This window comes from Eschscholzia californica, unplaced genomic scaffold (genome assembly GCF_041429995.1).
Source record: "Eschscholzia californica isolate CP2 unplaced genomic scaffold, dmEscCali1.0.p SCAF_3, whole genome shotgun sequence".
Classification (NCBI taxonomy): domain Eukaryota; kingdom Viridiplantae; phylum Streptophyta; class Magnoliopsida; order Ranunculales; family Papaveraceae; genus Eschscholzia; species Eschscholzia californica.
This window is the reverse complement of record NW_028238420.1, coordinates 31,690,848-31,714,606: the sequence shown is the minus strand read 5'-3', so window position 1 is coordinate 31,714,606 and position 23,759 is coordinate 31,690,848. Positions and strand designations below refer to the sequence as shown.

General features: G+C 36.8%; 3 protein-coding genes across 9 annotated transcripts; 2 read left to right on the top strand and 1 right to left on the bottom strand.

Annotated features, from left to right (window-relative positions):
* The first annotated feature begins 1,139 nt into the window (after positions 1-1,139).
* On the top strand, positions 1,140-3,391 carry LOC147549543 (uncharacterized). 5 transcript variants are annotated; one of them, XM_086667936.1, is made up of 3 exons: positions 1,140-1,766; positions 2,178-2,239; positions 2,486-3,391. In XM_086667936.1, exons 2-3 carry the CDS (start codon positions 2,236-2,238, stop codon positions 3,058-3,060), a joined length of 579 nt encoding a protein of 192 aa, XP_086524062.1. In that variant the 5' UTR covers positions 1,140-1,766; positions 2,178-2,235; the 3' UTR covers positions 3,061-3,391. The 5 variants fall into 5 exon arrangements, with proteins under 5 accessions (XP_086524062.1, XP_086524064.1, XP_086524066.1 ...); XM_086667938.1 differs by having other exon boundaries at positions 1,290-1,766; positions 2,178-2,325; XM_086667937.1 differs by having other exon boundaries at positions 1,369-2,035.
* Positions 3,392-10,157: 6,766 nt separating this feature from the next.
* On the top strand, positions 10,158-16,985 carry LOC147549542 (uncharacterized). Its single transcript, XM_086668319.1, has 4 exons — positions 10,158-10,296; positions 10,355-10,685; positions 16,533-16,599; positions 16,896-16,985. Exons 1-4 carry the CDS (start codon positions 10,158-10,160, stop codon positions 16,983-16,985), a joined length of 627 nt encoding a protein of 208 aa, XP_086524445.1.
* A 2,218-nt stretch (positions 16,986-19,203) lies between these two features.
* LOC147549541 (iron-sulfur assembly protein IscA-like 2, mitochondrial) lies at positions 19,204-22,505 on the bottom strand. Of its 3 annotated transcripts, none has more exons than XM_086670931.1 (5): positions 22,106-22,505; positions 21,557-21,962; positions 20,384-20,514; positions 19,955-20,063; positions 19,204-19,484 (listed from the first exon to the last, which is right to left on the bottom strand). In XM_086670931.1, exons 2-5 carry the CDS (start codon positions 21,731-21,733, stop codon positions 19,422-19,424), a joined length of 480 nt encoding a protein of 159 aa, XP_086527057.1. In that variant the 5' UTR covers positions 21,734-21,962; positions 22,106-22,505; the 3' UTR covers positions 19,204-19,421. The 3 variants fall into 3 exon arrangements, with proteins under 3 accessions (XP_086527057.1, XP_086527056.1, XP_086527058.1); XM_086670930.1 differs by having other exon boundaries at positions 21,557-21,801; positions 22,185-22,451; XM_086670932.1 differs by having other exon boundaries at positions 21,557-21,792; positions 22,185-22,412.
* Between the last annotated feature and the right edge of the window lie 1,254 nt (positions 22,506-23,759).

Sequence of the window (23,759 nt, the reverse complement as noted above, 5' to 3'; positions counted from 1 at the left end):
AAATGTCTACCAAATGTCCATCAATGTCCACAAATATTCACAGATGTTTACGAAAGTCGAAAAATATATTTTTGAAATGTTAGTATAAATATATTATTTCATGTGATTAAACAATAATAATAATATTAAAATAATAAATGTCTACCAAATGTCCATCAATGTCCACAAATATTCACAGATGTCTACGAAAGTCGAAAAATATATTTTTGAAATGTTAGTATAAACATATTATTTCATGTGATTAAACAATAATAATAATATTAAAATAGTAAATGTCTACCAAATGTCCATCAATGTCCACAAATATTCACAGATGTTTACGAAAGTCGAAAAATATATTTTTGAAATGTTAGTATAAACATATTATTTCATGTGATTAAACAATAATAATAATATTAAAATAGTAAATGTCTACCAAATGTCCATCAATGTCCACAATATTTACAGATGTCTACGAAAGTCGAAAAATATATTTTTGAAATGTTAGTATAAATATATTATTTCATGTAATTAAAAAATAATAATAATATCAAAATAATAAATATCTACCAAATGTCCATCAATGTCCACAAATATTCACAGATGTTTACGAAAGTCGAAAAATATATTTTTGAAATGTTAGTATTAATATATTATTTCATGTGATTAAATAATAATAATAATATTAAAATAATAAATGTCTAACAAATGTCCATCAATGTCCACAAATATTCACAGATGTCTACAAAAGTCGAAAAATATATTTTTGATTAGCACAAATATAATATGCATTACACATTTTGTCAATTGACTCAAGATCTTAAAATGTCCCCAGGACATTTTGTCTATGGATCAAATGTCTTGAAATGTCTATAAAGACATTTTGTCTACAAACTCTCAATGTCTTGAAAATATCTATGAACACATGTTGTCTATAATAACTCATCCGAAATGTCTTGAAATGTCTACGGGACATTTTGTCTATGAAAGTCTGTGAAAGTCCCGCTCCACTACCCCCCTAAGAATCTCAAAGAATAACTTGTTGTTTTATTCTAATATATTTCATCAAATAAAAAAAAAATTATACCTTGTGTGGTGTTTTTCTTTTGATGAAAAATCTTGTGTGGTGTTAAACGTGTGTTTTAACGCAATAATCTTTCACACACAAAAAAAAAAAGTTGATGGATGTAATGAACCATAACAAAAGTTCACCCGGGAAGTACTATTATCATTTTACTCAGTAAAGTATCATCATGATAAGGAAGGGCCCGTCATAAACACAAACTATCCAGGTGTCCACCAAGTTATTCGCCCATCTGTCCATCATTATTTATTTTCACTTTCTCTCTCTACAAATCTCTCCTCTCTTCTCTCTCTCTCTCTCTCTACAGAGGTACGAATTGGTAGCTGCTTCTGTTTCGCAATGTCTTCTCAATATTGTTCATAGAGTTGGTACCCCAAACCCCAGTAAGCATTGAATAAAGAGAAACAGCTTGTATCATCACCCACACCATAAGCTTTTCCTCTCACAAAGTCCAATGGAGTTCAAGATAAGATCTTCTTAAAAATTTCCATGAATACCCTCATCTTCCTTCCTTTTTCTCTCTTCTTCTTCTTCTTCATTTCTTCTGGTTCTTCTCTTCAATCTCTATCTGCTAAAAGAGATAGAGATAGACTACTCTTTGTTTCTCTCTCTAGTCTTTACTCTCTCAATGCTCTCTGTAAATCCGTAGAATTTTCAGTTCAGTTGGATAAGGTTATTACAGTATAATCAGCAAAAGAATCAGGTCAGACCAATCACCTCACCTCTCTATCCACTTTTTTTCTTCTGATTAAAGTCTGACTTTTCAGAGATTCTTACAATTAATTATGAATAAAACAAAACAAAACCCAAGTTTCAGAATGTGAAATAAAACTGATTTCTAATAAAAGATTTCTAAAGGGGGAGGGGGAAATTGTTTTAGGAGTTTTTTGGATCTTGTAGAGGTTTTATGGTATTGGGGTTTGTTCCAATTTCCCATCACACTCTGAAAACTCTTCATCACTCTATGTCAAGGTAAAACAGAGACTACTTGAGGATCTTCTTGTTTAATGTCACTTTCTTTTCTCTTTTTAATCCTCTGAATAAAAACCCTATTCTCAGAAAAAAACTTCCTTTTAATAGAATCTCATCATCTTCTTTCTTTGTCTTTTTGTAGATTAAACATTTGATAAAAGTCTGAAGAAAGCTGTTTCTTTTTTGGAGTTTTCCAATTCATGGGTAGGTGTAAAGTTCACTGATCTTTCCTGAAGAAACTCTGTAAATCAAACCTGTTATTAGTTTGGAGATTATCATCCAAAAGTAAGGTATATTTTGAACACCCCATTTTAGGGTTTTTCCCCTATATAAACATTTCCTTAGAAGATCAAAAGTCATCAAACCCATTGTTTAAACTCAAATTCTAAAAAACCCTTTCTTCCTCTCCTTTCCTTTGTTGATTTTGTTGAATACCCATTTTGTTTACAGAGTTCAGGTTGCAGTCATCAATGGCAGAAAGTTATGGTTTTTTTAGTAAGGGTAGTACAAGTGATGGAATATCAAAATTTGATGAAGAGTTTGATGAAGAAGATGTTTGGGCTATGGTTAATGAGAAAACTGATTTAGCTCAAAAAGTTAGAAAATCAAATGATTCTTCTTCATTTTCAACTCCAAGAGGTATTCCAACTGCTTCAAAGATGATTCCAAAAACAAATAATTCCATTAATGAAACTAAAGTTCATCAAAAATCAGCTCCTGTTAATATTCCAGACTGGTCAAAGATTTACAAAAAAACCTCATCAAAAAAGCAAGGATCATTTGGTCAGGGGTATGAAGATTCTGGTTATGGTAATGGTTATTCTTATGATGATGATGAAGATGAAGATGATGAAGATGAAGATGGAGAGGATAGAATTCAGCCTCATGAATGGATTGCTAAGAAGCTTGAAAGAAGTCAAATTTCATCTTTTTCTGTTTGTGAAGGCGTTGGAAGGACATTGAAAGGAAGAGATCTCAGTGAGGTGAGAAAGGCAGTTCTCACTAAAACTGGATTTCTTGAGTAACCCATTAGCATCAACCCAATCACCATCATCATCTTCTCATCATCATCATGGAAGTTCATGGACTCCATCTTTTTCTTTTTCTTTTCTTTTATTTTTTTTGTTCATGAGATTTTCTATGGTATATTTTAAGGAAAGTAGGAATATGTGGGGTCTAGTAAAAGGATTAATCAGAGGTGCATTTTGTTGGTGAGAGAGATTCAATATTTCTATAATGTTGAGCAACCTCTGAAATTTTGTTTTTGTGGGTGTTTTTGGGTTTTGGTCCTAGCTACCTCTGTTTGTTGTTGGACAAGTATAAAATCAATTAATATTAGGTATAGTTTCTTATCCATTCTCTTTTTTATTTGTTGATTTTTGTCCAATTGTTCATTTTAATCAGACTTAAATCATAAGAAACCTAATATCTGATTTTTTATTGGTTTAGTTACTTTTATTAGGACATCATCAGAGAGAGAGAAGAATATAAGGAACTTGTATTATTGTTTACTCCTATTTATCGAGATAAGATCCATTATGTCTGGCCCAAATGGATATACATTTTAATGGGAGACTTTGTAGAGGACCTCTTTAGTGGGCAGGGGGGTAATCGGGTGTCGAGGGGCACTTGAAGCGTCGGGTCAGCGGGCCAGACACCAAACTCAAATGACTATTAGGGTTAGTGGGTTAATCAGATAGACAATTTTGAACTACAGTCTTGCCCATTGCCCGCTTAAGTCCATTAAAAAGCTCGGGTAATTTGGGTATGAGCGGATTGGTAGTGGATAAGTCATGACTTGAAAAGGCTCACTTATTCCTCTCCATTTATAAAGTCTCCAAACATTTATAAAGAGGCAATGTGAGACCAGACCTAGAAGTTATGTGTACTGTTCTTTTAGAAACATAATTCCACATTGAAAACTAATGAATAATTATATGGATTTGTGATACTATAAACTTATCCCACTAATTGTTTCCTTAGGCCCAAACACTACTTCACTAACCCACTAGGATTTCTCTTGGGTCATTGCAAAACAATGAATTGAGTTCGTGTGATTGCCCTTAAACATATTATTTACCATCTCAACTAGAAATAGCACAATGGACGGTTGGGCTTCATCAGCCCAAAAAATTGATGTAATCTGGTTGCCATTGAGTGACGCTAAGTGGGTGCAGGCGTGACGGGGTGTGCAGGTAGAAGTTTTAACTCATGTCCGTCCACCAAATCTTGATGGGTTGGCGGGTTATGTTCGAGATGGGCGCGGGCGTCCATGTCCTTGTCGGACTTAGGTGCCCGTAAGCGTGTTCGGCCCATGGGCAAAATTCCACCCCTAACCAGGGGTATGCTTGAGGTCTGTGAACAGTGTGGATATACCAGGCCCCTCAAACCACTAGTTTTATCACAGAGCTAGAAGTCTTGAGATACCCAACTAATGGTAGTACTATTATTAGTTATGTTTCTATTACTGGGGACCTAGGTTGCACTTCAAATTATTATGATAAATCCCTTACTGATTATGACAACTATTTATATTCTTTTGTGTTTATCTACTTGTAATCTCTTTTTTGGTTATCATTTTGGAACGTAGTCTATAAATACCTATAAAACAATATCAATGGTAGAAGAGTTTTCATCTACTTTCCAAACTCACTTCTCTTCTCTCTCTCGGCCAACTTAATTCTCCCTTCTCAATTTGTACCCATCACGAGTAGAATTTCATATGGTACAAGAGCCTATAATTCTTTGAACAGATTCATTAATGGGTTCTTCCAGTGATCAATTTCGGATATTTTTGTTCATTCCCCAGTTATTGGAGGGTACGATGTTCATCATTCTGATTCTCCAATCACTGTTCATATTAATCCTCTTTTATCTAGAGATAACTATGCCTCTTGGTCTAAATAAAAGAACATGACTTTAAGAGCCAAAGATAAATTTGATTTTGTCGGTGGTTCTTTTGCAAAACCTACTTCGGCTTTCGAAATCCATTCATAGGAATGTTGTAATGAGTCAGTCTATAGTTGGATTCTTAATTGTGTTGACAATGCATCCTTTATGTTGACAATGCATCTCATATTTAGACTGATCTTCATGTTGGTTTCTACTAAACTAATGATCCCAAAGTTTTACAACTCAAGGGAGTAATTGCCAACCTCAAACAAGAGGGTTCTGACATCTCTTCTTACTTTACTCACTTGAAGTCCCTCCAAGATAAAATGAAATATTTCATCTCTTTTGACCATGCATTAGTTGTCATGGTAAATTTATTATTTATTGTACATATACAAGATCGTGTCATGGAGTTTTTACGAGGGCTTCATGATCGTTTCTCTGCTAATAGGAGTCGAACACTTTCGATAGATCATTTCCCAATTATCCAATGTATCTATAGTTTCGTTAACCAAGAGATGGCCCAACAAAATTTGCTCGAGCGCCCTCTATATGGAGTCGGTTGTTTTAGCCGTCACACAACACTTGGCCATTGACACCTCTCGACCAGACTGAGAGGACCCCCTCAGGCTAAGAGGGTTTAACTCTACTGCATGCGACCACTGCAAGATACACAAGTACATTAAAACTACATTCTACAAGATTCATGGCTCTCATCTAAAAATCGTGAACCACCAAACAACACTCCCATCTCTGACCAAGGATCCACTATGCCATTTACTACAAGTCTGTCCACCGATTTATACAACTACCTCGTGAACTTACTTGATCGAAAAATCCCTTCCAAGGCGTCTTCAGCTATTTCAGACCCGGTCTTCAATCTCGTAGGTAATTTTATCCCAAGTCTTTCGCGGTGCATCTGGTATAGGAAAGTGGAGTCTGATAATATCTTTTGTCTCATTGTTCTTTGGCATAGTCTTCAAAACATTGAGACAATATCCGGTTTAAGTTTGGGAATAGAGAAAAATGTTTGCTAACTCCTTCATTTAAAAACTTCAAGAGGGTTTAAATTTTTTAAATTTTGGACTGAAAATATCAGTCTAGTAGTTGTTTTTGCTTGTTAATAGTTATTGAGTCGAGATGATCGTAATATCCGGTTGTTAAAACGTTCTTCATGAATTTCGAGCGTGAAGTCGTATATGCATTAGCCATGTGATTATTATGGAAGTGAAGGGAAGACGGTTCTGAGAAATCTATATTAATCATTAGTGGAGACTTAACTCTTGCCATATATTTGAGTTTTTCTATTACCTTTGAGGGTATTGTTCTGCGCTAATTCTGAGCAGAATGAAAAGCTACTCAACCTCGTAACTCTTAAAAAAAAAGCGCATTTAATCTCGTGTGCTCAACTTCCATAACCACTAGGAGGGACATCAAGATATCGAATAAACTTTATTCTTGTAGTCCATAAAACCCGATAATAGTGTCAATTTTAGGAAGACGAATACTCCACAATCCGTTCATCATATGACTCCCGAGAATTAAGGCATGAAAAGTAAAGAAAGAAGAATCTAAAAGCAAAATTGTGAAAAATCTCATCAAGCATATCAATAAGATCTATCACTTCATCATTTGCCCTTATTTTCCAGTTCTTTACAACATCCTTTTTAGGAAATTGAACTCCCGTACCAATTCACAAGTGATTTTGTCTCATCGTAGCCTTATATTTTGTTTTGGGTATTTTTCGTGCATGCAAGAGGACATTCAGGTTAGTCTATGTAAACACTTGGGGCAAATATGTAGGTATTGACGTTCCACCTTCAAATAGGGTATCCAACAAAATATCGTCTACAACCGAAATGAATATTGTGTTCAAATACATCAACATGATTTTCACTCTCTGGAATCGTCCAACGCGTGATTGTTTTTTTGAATTGTTCAGCGTGTGCCTCGAACCCTTGACCTCTAAGGTGGAAGATTATACCTCTTACGACTCCAACCAAGGGTTGTTGGCTCCAACGCGTGATTGTAAGTCACTTGAATCTCAACTACATTTTCCCACCACCCCCCATTGAAATTAAAAAAAGTGGTGACAAGCTTCTCTAGTTTAAACTCATAAAAATAAACAACAGTAAACACATACAAAAGCTCTATAAATTGAAAACATGTGTCGGTTGACCGAAGATGAAAATGAAAAAACTAAGTAGAAGAAGTCGTGGCTTCGGTTAAACGAACTTGAAGAAGAAATGAAATCCGGTTATAGAGCAAAGACAACTGGCCTTAAATGATATAAATAGAAAGAAGATAACTTGAATTCGGGAAAAAGAAGAAGAGGGAGAAATGAGGTTTAAAGTAAATATCTCATGATAAATGAAAATTTGAACATTTATTAACCGCTCTGGTGTGATGTCTCGAGATTGGCCTGGTCTGAGGTGATTTGGTGAGAGGGGTAGATTGAGTAGTAAAAACAGGTCAGAAATTGCTGACGTAATAACTAACTGAAAAGTGGTTTTGGGGGCAAATCGAACTCTCAGACATATACGGGAGCCAAAAGGGTGAGGGGGGTCTCAAATTAGGGATAAAACGAAATTAAATTTTATTAAAAACCCAAAATATGTGGTCCCGCCAAAATTAAAATTTCACTAATTTTGGGGGGGAGCTTTTGGTTATAAGTTCACCTTTTGTGGTGAATGAAATTTTCTGGCCAAGGGTTCTCCTGAATCTCGTTTCTCTTTGAAGATTATAGCGAGAAGAATCATCAATTGCAACAAAGTAACATTTTCTTGCAATTTTGTGATAGTGAAATGAGATTTGTGATATTTTCTCAAAATCTCTAGATTCATATATAAGTTTGATTACATTGTTAATTTCTGATCTTATTCATCATCTAAATCTTTAGATAAATGCATTAGTTTTTTCTCTATCACTATATCTACTGAATTTGTTAATCCTAATCATTGTCATCAACCATGTGCAACTCCTGGGATCCTGATGGGCCTAGGAAGTTTCCTAAATAGGTCACAACCCGCAAGTATACGGGCGTCAAGTGATAATTCCGGTAAGACCGGTTCGTTCCTCAGAGACTAAGTCAATCTATTCTGACTCCTATAACTAATTTGGATTTACTTTGGCGTAAGATGTTGAGGTGGGAAAAATAATGAATAATTCCAAAATAACGGGAAAATAAAGTGTAAGGAGAAGTTTTATGTGGAGAAAGTCTAGGGTTTCATAATCCACCTAAATATGCGTAAATTATTGCCTAATTAGTGACAACTCGATCTTCTATAACTCAAGGAGAGACAAATCTATCATCCTCGGAAAATACAACTTTCTTAAAATAAAATATAATGTTTTGATTTCAAAAATAAATATTCAAGTGATAATCTAACTATTAACTATCAAATCCTAAGCATGAGACATTAAAGACACTTAGTCTAAACATGAATCATCAAAATATAAGTATAGTTAATGAAAGACATATCATGAATTTAAATAAGAAAAATCAATTTATCATTTAAAAGTACTTCGAAGATATTAGGTATGAGTTGAAAAAGTCAGACATTTACGCGATACAAAGGTTTCATCCTAACCCTAGATTAGATAAATTAGCTACTCATCACTAAAGAGATCATAATCATGGTGGGAGAGATAAAAATTAATAACATTAAAGAAAGAAAAAGATTCGGAGAAGAAAACACCTTTTTTCGTTTTTTTTTCCTTCTGCGCAGCCAAACAGAACCTTAGGGAAAATTATTTTCTCATCTTCCCGGAAACGATTTCCAGGTGAGAAAATAATTTTCCTTCTCTGGTTTTTCTCTTTCCTTCTCTGTTTTCTCTTTCTTTCTCTTTCTAAACTTTCTCTTCCTCTCTCTAAGCAAACCAGCAACACTCTCTTTCTCTCTCTAACAGTAAAGATAAAGAAAGAAGAAGAAAAAGATGAGATTAATGGAGTTTATAAATAATTCAATCTCTTTCTCTCTCTACAAACAATAGCTTTCTCTCTCTCTTATTTCAATATAAACCTCTCTCTGTCACTAAGAGAAGAATAAAGAAGAAGAAGAAACAGAAAAGACTTCCAAACTCTCTCTCTCTAGCTCTCGGTTCCCAAAAACTCTCCTTCTCTCTCTAGCTCTCGGTTATCTCTTTTAATGGAGAGATGATGGTGGTCGGTCCTTCTCTGGTTTCAGCCGTGAGCTCCCAACCGAGATGATCAAACTCCTCTACCACTCTCTGTTTTATAGAAAACAGAGGCATAAAACTCCAGCCAAGTCTTCCTCAATCGAATCCTCTTTAGGTTAGAGAAATATCTTCCATTAATCTCTCTCTGTTCTTTCCATATCTGATGAAGTTCCATCCATATTATCTCTTTATTTCCATCTCTGTATTTCTCCAACCCCTTCTCTCTCTACTGTATTATTGATAGAGATGAAAGAAAGGAAGGATCCTTAATTTGGGAACAGTCTTCATTTGGGAAGGGGATACTCGTTTCCAATTTTGTTGGATTGACCGGCTGGCAATAGAGTGGACCTGATACGGTTCTTCTCGAGGCAGTGAAGGAAATTTGCAACACATTTTAAGATGGATCCATGTGTTCAGGAATAGCTACAACCGTCGATCTTTCTAGTGCATCTGAAAAAAGCCCGAAACACACCCTTTACGCCCGAGACTATACCGAGACTTATCGGCACCATTGGATCTGATTCCATCTCTTGCGCCACGTGTCTGTAGAGGGATCCGGGTTGACCTTTGGTCAACAGATTAAGACCCGCACTTGACTAGCTATAATTTTTACATCCGGAATTCGATTCCACTTCCGCTTTCGCCGATGGATTCGTATTGGACTCTACTTTCACATGAGCACTAATATTGACCAGAATACCCTTGTCATTAAAATGACCAAAATGCCCCTCAAATATGTCTTTATCATGATGTTTTCGCATCGAACTCCGTAAATGAGACCTGAGAAAGAAAATTAAACAAATCATCAGAGTAACCGCTCGAACTGGACTAACTAACCCGAGTTAAGAGATTCAGATGGGACATTTTCATGTCTCATCAGATCCGCTCATCAATTGTTTACCCTAACGAATTCGTTTGATTCATAAGTAATAGTGAATTCTTTTGTATTGTTATTACTTATTAACATGTCTGAAATCATAAATAATAAGTAATGAACAATTGTTTCTTATTTTGATTGCATGTACTCTTGGATTCAAAAGACTACGGTGTCATGGAGTCTCAACAATATGATAAGAACAACAAGAGAGTTAGGGTTAGCGATTCTCTCCAGATGGAGACACATACAGACTATTCAAATGAAGTTCTTGCTGCACATCCTCCTAGGAATGAACAATTATATGGTGATGAAGGTTCTTCAATTTCAGTTTTTTCCTTTATCTGAAGATAATCATATCAATTTGGATATAGCCACTACTGAAAATGATGACAGGGAAGATATTACCCGGCCTCTTTATCGAAAAGGTGGTAAAGAGAAAAGGAGAACATTAGGTGAGCACAATGAAATGATTACCGTGTTGAGGAACCTGCAATCCACTTTAGAAAAACAATTCGCTATTAATCAACGATATATGGAGGCTAGACTAATGCTGCTGAGAAAAGATATAGAACTTAAAGAGAGACACCTAGAGTTGAAGGAGAAAGCACTGAGGCTAAAGGAACGCAAAGAAAAGCGAAAGGAGAAAGCACAAAAGAGAAAAGAGCAAGAACGAATTATGAACACTGATCTTAGCAACCTCCTGTGAGAATTATCGTTCAGATAATTCGAGTATTAGTCGAATGATAGAAATATATTTCACAATAGTAAAGAAGAGAGAGAGGTAGAGATTAATATTTCTCTTGTGTATTAACAACAATAAGGGTTACAGGTATTTATAGACTAATGAAATACAATTAGGGTAAATCTAGGATAAAGATTACAAGCATATGATGTTTATCTAAATACAATATGGAGACTTCTAGAACATAAAGACCGGTGGGACCGGTCTCTCTTGGTCGACCGGGTTGGTCGATCCGGGTTATATGGATCGGGTATGCATAACCCTAATACTCCCCCTCAAGTTGGAGCAAGAATGTCAATGATGCCCAACTTGCCAATAATAGATCTGAAAGCTTCTGCACCTAGTGGCTTCGTAAGTATGTCAGCGAGTTATTCCGAGGAGGAAGTAAATGTTGGAGTGATCAAGTTGTTTTTAATCTTCTCACGAACCAGATGGCAGTCGATCTCTATGTGTTTGGTTCGTTCATGGAAAACTGGATTTTCGGCAATGTGGATAGCCGCACGATTGTCACAGTGGACCGGCATGGGGGAAGAGTGATCAATCCCCAGATCGGAGAGAAGAGATTTGAGCCATTGAAGCTCACAAGTGAGAGTGGCCATGGCCCGATATTCAGCTTCTGCGGAAGATCGAGCAATATTGTGTTGTTTCTTGGATTTCCAAGAAAGTGGGCTGGACCCAAGCATTGTGATATAGCCAGTGGTGGGTCGTCTTGTTGTGGGACAGCCAGCCCAGTCAGAATCACAGAAACCAGAAACTAGAAGACGACTAGTTGAAGAAAGTAAGATTCCCTTTCTAATGGAACCTTGGAGATACCGCAAGACTCGGTGTGCAGCATCCATGTGTGAGGAACGAGGATCTTGCATGAATTGACTAAGACTGTTGACTGCAAAAGTTATGTCCGGACGAGTTACGGTGAGATAAATAAGGCGACCTATAAGGTGACGATATACTGTGGGATCCTCCAGAGGTTGACCATATGTTGTAGATAGTTTTGACTTTTGATCCATAGGAAAAGGGAAAATTTTGGAAGCGGTGAGTCCCGAGTCTTTGAGAATGTCAACAATATACTTGCGTTGACATAAAAATATACCTTTAGAAGATCTGGATACCTCAATACCCAAGAAGTATTGAAGGCGTCCAAGATCTTTGAGAGAGAAGGCAGAGCTAAGGAAGGACTTGAGGGAAGATATGGCTGAATTGTTATTCCCTGTGATTATGATGTCATCGACGTAAACCAAGACGTATATTGATGTGGAACCTTTGCGATATGTAAAGAGAGAGTAATCGGAAAGGGATTGAACGAAACCTCGTTTCAGCAGTACGGAGGAAAACTTAGAGAACCACTGGCGAGATGCCTGTTTTAGGCCATAAAGAGATTTTTTAAGGCGACAGACACGTGTCTCCCCCTGAGGTGAAAAGCCAGGTGGTAATTTCATGTAAACCTCTTAGTCCAAATTTCCTTGGAGAAAGGCGTTGTTGACATCCAATTACTGGAGAGACCAACCCTTGACTGCGGCAATGGACAGAAGAACCCTGACTGTTACTAACTTCGCGACGGGGGCAAAGGTATCGATGTAGTCAAGTCCTTCGACTTGAGTATAGCCTTCGGCAACGAGTCGTGCTTTGTAGCGTTCAATTGAACCATTAACATTGAATTTGATTTTGTAGACCCATTTGCACCCAATGGGTTTCTTTCCAGCTGGAAGATGAGTCAAGGTCCAAGTATTGTTTGATTCAAGGGCCTTGATTTTTGTGGCCATGGCCTCCCTCCAATGAGGGGAAGTCATAGCCTCTTTGAAGGAAGTGGGTTCTTCATGTGAAAGGACCGATGTGAGGAATATCTTATGGTCCTTAGAAAAAGGTGCGACTGAGAGATAATCCGTGAGAGGATAAGGAGTATTGGACCGAGAATTTGAATATGGCAGGGAGATATTGTTACAATCGTAATCTGCCAGATGAGGTGGAGGGCGTCGATCACGTGTCAGACGCTGATTAGGAGGAGGAGCGCCCATAGAGACTGATGTGGGCACCTCTGTCGAAGAAGGTGGGACGGTGTCGAGTTGCTGGTCGGTGAGACCAGCACCCTGTTTAGGGATGTCAACGGGGCGGGTTTGGGACGGATTACCTCTTTCCCAAGTCCGCCCCGTTAGTAAACGGGTTTTACCATTTCCGTCCCAATAGTTAATCGGGGTGGGTATTTAATTACCATACCCGTTCCGATTAGAAATTACTTAACCATTACCGCCCCGCCCCGCCCCGTTTAACATGAAACGGTGCGGGGCGGGTCGGATTTAAATATAAATTTCATATTTTTATTTCAAATAAGTTAGATTAATCAAAATGATATAAATATTATGAACAAAATTTTATAACATTTTGGTTTTATCAACTATAAACACTACAACTTATTACATAATATAAAATATAAAATAGTTAAATTGATGATATAAGATAAAAAGTTTTAGAAACCTATTGTATATATAATACATAACATATATAATCGGGGCGGGGCGGGTTTTACTACCTAATACCAAACCCGCCCCGAACCCGGTAAATGGTTTTATCTTCATACCATTACCGTCCCATTTAATAAACGGGGCGGTAAAACCCGTTCCATTAGGGGCGGGTTCGGGAAAAAACCCACCGGTTCGGACCAAATTGCCACCCCTAACCCTGTTGAAGGGTACCCGGAGAAGGAGGTGTCGATAGAGACTGAATAGATCCCTGACTAAGAATACCAGGAGGTGCCTGCAGATGGCGAGTGGATGCTTGGTCAGGGGTTGTTGTAGCTGAACCCGAGGATGAGGGTGCCTGTATAGTAGGAGCAACAGGTTGACTAGGATTTGGGGTCAACGAATCTGACCGGGTTGCCGATAGAGAGGGATTCGGCTGTAGCCGATCGGTGGAGTCAGTCAGGCCCGTGTTCGTTTGAACAATGGGTGCCTGTAAGTTGGAGAAGGCGGAAGGTGGAAAATTGAACGTCCCGTCGTCCAATATGGATAGAAACGGACGGGATGACCGAGAGGATTGTTGATCAAGTTTCTCAAACGGAAACCGATTTTCTTGAAAAGTAACATGACGAGATGTGTAAATCTTATGAGTATTGAGGTCATAGATTCTATAACTTTTTTGAGCGTAAGGATAACCAATGAATATGCCAGGAGAAGCTCGGGCATCCATTTTATGACGTATCTTGGTATTGTGAGCGTAACACAGACAACCAAAAACCCGAAGGTTGTCGAGAGAAGGGGGAGCCCATGAGTATCTCATGAGGCGATTCCCCTTGTAAGACGGGTGTTGGAATTTTATTGATTAAGTATACCGCTGTTAGAACATATTCTCCCCAAAATTTGAGTGGAAGATTGGCTTGAAAGCGGAGTGCCCTAGCCACATCCAGGATGTGACGGTGTTTTCGTTCTACCACCCCGTTTTGTTGAGGGGTGTAGATACAACTTCTTTGATGAACAATACCCTTATTATTAAAAAAGTTTTGAATTTCATTGGAAATAAATTCGGAGTCGTTATCGGATCGTAACGTTTGTAAAGACGGGAATAAGAGATTGCTATTACCCGAACGCATGTTTGTAATGTTAGATTGGAATTGAGTAATGGTGTAATTCACAAATTTAGAAAGAAGTTTGAAAGTTTCCGATTTGGAATGCATAAGATAAAGCCAAGTACACCGTGAGAAGTCGTCTACTAATGTGAGAAAGTAGCGACAACCGGATGTTGATGGTATATTGAATGGTCCCCATATATCGGCGTGTATTAATTCAAAAATATGAGATGATTTAGATGAACTAGAAGGAAAAGAAAGACGTGGTTGTTTAGAGAGAGGACATATATCACACAAAACTTTATTGATTAAACCACTCTTAATACATGGATATTTAGAAGAAATAAAAGACAAACGTTCTAAAGACGGGTGGCCAAATCGCCAATGCCATAAATTAAAACTACTAGAACTACTAGAAAGAAAAGATGAAAAAAATCCTAGGTTCCGTGCGAAAGTGATAGAGGCCGGCATGAAGATCACCAAGTCCAATCGTCCTTGTCGTTATTGGGTCCTGAAAGACACAAGATGATTTGTTAAAATAAAAACCACAATCAAGAGATTTAGTGGTTTCAGAAACCGAAATAAGATTAAACTTAAAAGTCGGTATATGTAAGACATTAAGAAGATGAAAATCTTTAGAAAATGGAACGGAACCAATGTGAATAACTTGCGAACGTGAACCATCCGGTAAACGGACGTAATAATTTGGTGGTGCCTTTGTATAAGACGAAAAAGATGAGAGGGAAGCGCATATATTTTTTGCGGCGCCCGAATCGATTATCTATGGAAGGATATAAGAAGACGTACCCGTGAAGTTGACCGTTGGATCGGTGCCTAGATGGAGGGTGCTTGCAGCAGCTTGGTTATTCTCAAACAACTGAACCAAGTGATGGTATTGGTCTTGAGTCATCGTGGTGGCTGAAGGCACCCCCAGCTGCGTCGGGTCAGAGACCGAACCGGTCAAGACCGAGACTGCGGGCTGGGTTTGTCGGGTACGTGGAGGATAGCCATGCAATTTGTAGCATGTATCCTTCACGTGCCCATGTTGGTGGCAGTGTTCACAATAGGGCCGAGCCCGTTTCGGGCGTTGACGATCATGCCGATCGGATTTATTAAAGCGTCCTCCCGATGGCTGTCCGGCGGCTAAGGCGGCGGCGTCGGTGGTGACCATATCCGAGTTGGTGAGATTTTGTTGGATCTCTTCTTGTTTAACCATACTGTGAATTTTAAGAACAGACGGGAAATGATGCATAAGAAGTATTTGACTTCGGATAACAGCGAAGCGATCATGGAGTCCTTGAAGGAACTCCATGGCCCGATCCTGATTAGATCGATCAATTAAAGCTTTACCGTGACCACATTGACATGGTTCGATAGCAAGGAGAGATTGAAGCTCATCTTGGTGAGACTTCAGATTAGTGAAGTAAGTAGAGACGTCTAATCCGTCTTGTTTCATTGAAGAGATTGCACGTTTGAGTTGAAAAAAATTTGGTGCATTCGTTTGATGGAATCTATCATAAAGATTTGTCCAAATTTCAACAGCAGGTTCATCATATAAGATGGATTGACGAAGATCAGGAGAAACCAAGTTGACTAACCAACTGGATACGAGATCATTACATCTCTCCCATGCATGTAATTCAACTGGAGTTGTCGGTTTAGAGATTGAACCATCGACAAACCCTAACTTATCTTTGGCTCTTAAAGCCATATTCATTCCTCTTGACCAGGAGGCATAGTTATCTCCAGAAAGAAGAGGTGTGATCAATATAGTAGTAGGTGAGTCACTATGATGAATATCATAGATTGCAGAAGAATGTGGAGGAGTGGTTGATTGTAATCCGAACCAGATTCAGTAGGTACAGACATGATGATTAAAGAGAAAGATCGAAATCGTTAAAAAAAACGAGTGGCTCTTATACCATGTGAGAATTATCGTTCAGATAATTCGAGTATTAGTCGAATGATAGAAATATATTTCACAATAGTAAAGAAGATAGAGAGGTAGAGATTAATATTTCTCTTGTGTATTAACAACAATGAGGGTTACAGGTATTTATAGACTAATGAAATACAATTAGGGTAAATCTAGGATAAAGATTACAAGTATATGGTGTTTATCTAAATACAATATGGAGACTTCTGGAACATAGAGACCGGTCTCTCTTGGTCGACCGGGTTGGTCGACCGGGTTGGTCGATCCGGGTTATATGGATCGGGTGGCCGATCCATATACATAACCCTAATACCTCCAACCTATATTACAAGATTCTTTAAAAAAAATGCAAACTCAAATAAAGAAGGAATGGGAAGAGGAAGTAAGACTTATTTGGAGATGTTTCCATAACAACAAGTTAGATGTTGAAACTTATATTTTGTCAAGAACGCACTCAAGTAACCTAATTATTTGCTTTTTTAAGTATGATTAGTTATATGATGTTTCATTTAAATGTTTAGAATTTTGTTACGCCATATGAATCACTTTCTTGTTTTTGTTTTGAATATATTTTTTCAGTTTCTTGTGATGAATTGCTTTGTTTGAATCCATTTATCTGTTGCTTGTGATGAATTGCTTAGAAATTAGAATTCTGTTATGCACTCCATGCAATTACAGCAGATGATGTTGAAGAATGCCCATTTCAGTAGCATCACTGCGGCTCAAGTGAGTGCAGCAGCACTGTTGCCGCCTCCATTTCAGCAATAATAGCAATTTTACAGGTACCAACACTAATCGCTTTCTGAAGACACCACCACCACCAAGAACTTTCATGGCACCTGATCAAGGGCATGAATTTATAGTCAAAGTGGTCATGGTTTTCATCAAGATGTTCTTAATTCTGAAGCGGGAACTTATGGAAGTTACTGGCTTAAGCTAATTCCACGGCTGCTCGGTCGTGGTCGTAACAAGGCAGGCATTTATTTTAAGTTGGACAACTACAACATCTAGTTTTTAGTTGTTGTCTGTGTTGGTTTTCTCGAGTTACATAGAGTAACTAAACCTTATCTTAAATGCAGGGAAGTTCCCAATTGTTTGCTGAAAAATGCTCAGGTTTTCAAAGGGTAAAGACTCAGACAAACATTCTACACTTTTTTTTTATTATATATGATCTCATTAGTGTCTAGAACTTCACCTAAGTCGAGTGGCTCATCACTCTCTTTAGACGTTTTTACTAGCCATTGTTGTTCATCTTCATCTTTAGTAAGATATCTAGTTTGATCCAAAAGATTATTATGCATAAGATGAGTAGAAGGTTTAGACTCGGAAGACAACACAGACTCAGCTTTTGGTTTCTCTGAAGGTGTGGTTCAAGAGTTTCCTTAACAATAGACTCATATGATGATAGTGGCGACTCTATGGTTCACAAATATTCTGCTCAGAAACTAAATATGGGGTATAATCGAATAAAGTATTTGCTTCACTTATACTACCATCGTCGTCATCATAAGACTCATGTGTATTGTTCCATCTTATCAAAGAACTCATCTTCTATGATTTTGGCTTTCTTATTAAGGGGCAACTCTAGATTTCTACCAATTCTTTCATTAATCTGCTCAAGTTTTATGTTAGTCCATTCACTTTTTGACGGTCACCCGTGAATGTTTTACTGACTTGTAGAAACATAAATTCGGCTTCTTCATGTTGGAATTCGTAACTTAGGTTTAGACTAGGGTATATCCCGTGCCCTAGGGCACGGACACTTGTATCAATCAAATGTTACGAAATTTATTGTTATATTTTATTGAGAGAAAGAGATTTGGGAAATTTTATAAGGCCTCCCCAATTTTGTTAAAAGGCCTCCCCATGAACCATTTTACTTGCTAAATTATCACTAAGGGGAGGCCTTTTAACAAAAATGAGGGGGCCCTTTAAAATCTCTCAAGAGATTTTTATGAGTTATTATTTTTTGTATTATTTTTTTGTTTCTTTTATCTTAAATTAGTTAATATTTTATTGAGAGAGAGATTTTAATTTCTTTTTTTAACCCTTGAAATTTATTTATTTTTTTTTCTTAAATTAGTTATTTTATTTCTAAGAAGGAAACGATTATTGTTTTTTAAATAGGTAACTTTATTTCTACCAAGGACTATATTTTAAATTTTGGGAGGGACTCCTAAACAATATACATAATTAAATAAGGATGTTTGTCCCAGTCATCGTTTTCCCTTCTGTTTTATATAATAGATTATTCATGTTTGACCTTTTTATTCCTACTTTAGTCTCTCCGGCATCTGGAAATTTACTTTTATTTCTTATTTGGTGAGTTTAAACAGAATTAGCAGACAATCAGGGGGGCCCAAACGTACCGCTTCTAAAGAGGGACCGAACGCCTCATTTGGCCTTCCCACGGCATAACTTGCTACACATTTTGTACTTTCAGAACAGAAAAAGTTATCTTTTCGATAAGTCACGTCTACAAAGGGTATTGTGTCCTACAGTCCTTCGCATTTAAGAGATCAACAATGTCTGTTCTTTCTCTAAATACTGCGAATTAACTCGAGTTAAATTTCAGAATGTTTATTTCATTTAACTCGTGAGAGCTGTTTTGAGTCCCATTTGATTCAGATGAGTCAAACAACGAAAAAGAGAAGAAAACACCATCAATCATCTTTCATCGGCACTTCATTTGGTAGCTCAACCGGATCGAAGGTACCTAGGTTAAAGACATTTTGGGATCCTGTTCTTGCCACCAAAGAAAGCACATATTATCTGTATTACTCAACTAGGACTTTAGCAAACTTCAACCAACGAATAAGAAAACTTGTCAGAAATAAGTCTTGTACAGTTATCATTACAATAAGTAACAACCAATTATCAAGCAGCTCAACACAAAAGAAGCTTTCCCGTTTAGTAGAAATGAGAACGCGAACTTTTCGTAGTTGAAAATTTTAGCAGTACAAGATTTAAAGAGCTAGAGATATTCTGGTCACAAGATACATATGAAATATATATTAAGCTGTTTTTCTTTCCAAATGTGAAATTATTGTATAACTGAGACTACAAACTTCAGTTACTTATTTAAGCCAAAATATAAAATATGAATCTCGAGAAGCCGAAGATGAAGGAATGAAGTAAGTCCTCAATGGGGCACGAGCAAGAATGGAGTTCCATGAAAAAGACTTCAACTAGCAAAAGAATAAACTACTTCACCATAAAAGAGCTTTTACAACTACATCCGCCTACGGCACTTGGATTTTCAGTTACCTGCAAATAATAATAACAAACATTTATTGTATACTGTTGTCCGCTTTTTTTTAAGTATATAAGTAGACTGAAACAACTGTCAGTTCTATGGCTAGTCGATAAGACAGTAGAACTAATAAGGCTTGAGTTAAAAAAAAATTCTTTATGGGCATCAAGCCTATTTTGCTCTCTGGAAGACTATTAAGTGCCACGACCCTGAGTCTTTTAAAGCACACAAATAAATAACAGATCTGCAGTTTGTCAAACTCGTGCTGGAATTTCATAACTGCGGTGCTTGAAAAGATCAGTTTGATCCAATAGAAGCTAGGTTTACTAATTGGCTTAACATAGTTTTCAAATAATTTTTAATCAATTACCATCCAAGAACATTAGTCAAGATTTATTGACAATATGGAATGGTTGTTTACTTTGGTGAATTTTCCAATTTGAGAAAAGAAAGAGTAAATTGAGACAGGGCAAATGTAACTGACCAGGAAAGCGGCACGAATGAGCTCCTCCACATAATCAACAGTTGCACCTTTAACAAAATCGTGTGAGATTTTATCGACCACAAGCTTGACCCCATCTTTTTCAAAAACTCTACATGCATCAAAAGAGGAAAAATAACGTTTAGTATTAACTTAATAACTTTAAAAGATGTCCAGTGTCTTATAAGAAAATCCAGGTGAGCGGCTATCCATGGGTAAACCATCCTATATTTGTTTCCCAAATGCCAAATATGTGAGATCACGGGAATGGGATTGTTGACAGTCCAAGCAAAGTCACCCATGACTCGGACAAGTAGTTCCCAGATAAAACCTTTGGAACACCTAGTGTTATGACGGAGTTCAAGGAGCATCCCACGAAGGCAAATACAAAATCCTAATACACCTTGTAAGGGTTAGGGGTTAGAGAAGAACCTGTCATCCGAATTTGTCTTGTCATCAAGCAAGAAAACATACTGAAAGCCAGAACATCCACCAGTCTCCACGCTCAACCGGAGCATTTTCCCCTCAGCAGATGATTCTTTTGAGCGCAGTTCTTTCAGTCTCTGCAGGAAAAGTATAAACATGATAATAATTATATTATACTTAGAAAGGATAAGATAGATATAGACTAACAGTGTACACATTTACACAATATAATAAAACAACATTTTAAATGTGAGATTAAACAATCATTGAGATTCAGTGACAAGAAAAGAATGAATTTCCGCAGGAAAAAAAAACTGAAAAGTTAGTCATTTACGAACATTTTGTTCCTGGAATGGGTGACAGAAAACTCGTGATGATTTATCCAACATTTGATCTAATTGACTCATAGATTTTAAGAAACTTATCGATTAGAGATTTCTCTAGACAGCATAAAAAGAACTAAATATAACAGTCCCCTTGTGCACCAGAGGATTATTGTTAGTTTCTTATCTAGTTCATATAATTAATATCGAGTATCTGTTAGACTAGTTCAGCTATTAACCTCATTACTGATCTCAAGCACCTACAAAAGATTACATCAAATAACAACTTTATAAACTTTGGTCGACTGTAGATTGACATTGTAATGCACCAATGTCATCAACATACCTTGTCTTCGCTACAAGGATGCCTAAGAACCATGAAACACTAACTCGCCTTAGACAGGTTTCAGGGTTTTCCATGATATACAATTTGATGACCCTAACCAAATCAAACCTAGTTAATAAGTTTCAAGGAAAAGAAATTAGTTATATGTGCAACCAACAAAAATCTCACCCGCTATGACTCTTGTTGAAACCTTCCTTCATTGGACAATCTACTTCAACTTCTTCTTTGAGAATCTCCAAAATCTTACCTCAACAATTACTAGAGGTAGAAACCTAGCGATAAGAACAAATCTTTCATCTGATGCATGTTGATCAGCTTACTAATCACTCATTACTTAAAACGATTCTCAGAATGACATAATAAACGCTAATTGAAGTCAATTGCTTGTGAATCATAATACAATCCAAAAAACTAACATTAAGACATAAAACGAAAACCTAAAACCCTAATAGTAAAATCTAACACATATATGAGAAGAATAAAAAGGAAACGACAAACCAAAAACGTTACCTTGATACAATTATCAGTCATTTGAACAGCATCTTGAGATTGAGATGGAGATGGAGATGAAGATGGAGATGGAGAATCTTGTATAAGAGGAGCAGAGCTAAGAAGTCTCTGATTTTGTCGGAGTCGATTAGTGATGAAAGGAGTTAGTCGGTGAAGAAGAGATCTTGATGCCATCATTAACCTCTCAAAGCATCTTACAACTTAGAACCCGGTTGTGGTTGTCTTTGTTGTTGAATCTGAATTGACTGAATAGTTTTACAAGTTAGCATGTTTGTTTCTCAACTTGAATAATTAAATCTGAAATGATTTTTTGCATTTATACCCTTAAAAGTAAATGAACTATTCCTATTTGAATTGGTTTCAAAAAAAAAGAACAAGATGAATTAATTAATCAAATAGCTAGTGTCTATGTCAAATAAGAGTGTAAACCTCTGCAGACAATAATATGAAACCCTAGAAAAATTTCGACAGTGATTTGTCTATTTAGAAGCTTAAATGAAATTGAAACATATACATGGATAAACAATATTCTGAACATTCCAGGAATACATTTACATGATGATCAATTCAAGCATATGCAAAATAATAGGAAGCAAATTTCTCAGAGGAGCACCATAATAATACATACCTATGATCATGAGCTAATTTCAGATTGAAAATCGTCAAAGAAATCGGGATCTAGGGCTCGACCTAGAGAGAGGGTCTTTGGTAAATCGATCGAGATCTCAAAAGAGATGAGTTAAGAACGAAGAATGGCAACAATTTTAATTCTTCGACCTAGGGTTGTTTTCTAAACCCAAAGGTTTCGAGTGGAAGAAGAAGAAGAGAAGAAACGATAGAAGAAGACGTGAAGAACAAACCTGAACCAGAAAATTTCTCTCTTACGTTTCAATTTGAGGCTAAAAGCGCCCAATATAATTGATGTAGACACCCAATTTACACATGAGACTCATGTGAAAATAATTTCTATTGATTTCTCCAAGGTGTCTCAATATTACTTGATCTGGTTCATGCATTGAAACCGAAAATAGAGCATTTCAACTAAGAATACCGTTTTCGGTTCTTACAAGAAACATATAGGATCATATTGAGATAAGAATGTGTCTCTGACCACAACGTACTTTGGTCAGTTAGAAAGTGCGAAGCACCTTGAATCACACAATTTTGTTGAGATTTAAGATTTCCTACCATTACGAAAAGTAAGCAGCAGCAAATAACCTAACTAGTACATTTCCTGACTTAGTGTTTAGTCTTTCCCTTGGTGTTATAAGTTTTGTTTTACAACACTAAGGGCAAGTCCATTGTGGGGCTCGGACTCCCAATTTTGGGATCCCCTGAATTTGGGAGCTCTGGGGCTTTGTCTTAGTTCCAACGTTAGGCTCCCAAATCCAAAATACGCGCACAGTGTGGTGTATGTGTGCGGCGGGCTTTTGATTTCTATTTTCAACTATAAATTACTATTAATTTCAAATACTCCATAAAATTAAATTTTTATATTATTCTAAAGAGGTAGAGAATTTTCAGAAGATAAAAAGATACTCAGTTTCTTCAATTAAAAGTTGAAAGGTAAAAAAATACTCAGTTTCTTCAAGTAAACTAGTAACATGAGAATTTTGGAGATATGAAGCCATATTAACATAATTTCCAGTATTCTTGGTTATATGAATCATGGTAATAGGCATAAAAGGTCTATGGTAATATAAATTTTACTTCTGCTAAGATTTCTCTAGTAATTAGGCATAATAGGTCTATGGTAATCAAGTAATATTAACTTCTTCGTGAAGTGGAAGTAAAGCGGGCGAGTTGTTCCATACTAATTGGTCGGCAAATGTCGAACGGGTAACCTGACCAAGCTGAAATCAAATCAGCAAGTAAAGAATGACTAGCTTGACTAGGGTTGTATAATAGTCCAAGACGACCCTGCATACAGTGAGTTGAAGGATCCTGGCATGCCTGTTAGATGTATGTAAATGCAGCTGCGTATTAGTTGATTTGAGTTGTATGGTTCAGCAACTCATTGGACCCAAACTATTTTTTTTTAAATTTTCAAACAGTACAAGAAGGGCAATCTCGATTCTATTAAAAATGGACCCAAACTAGTTCGTCAATTTCATGAATTAAACATTATGTTTAACTCATTAAAGATCATTACACCATCATCTAAATAACTTGTAGCAAATGTATCCACCATTAATGTACCAAT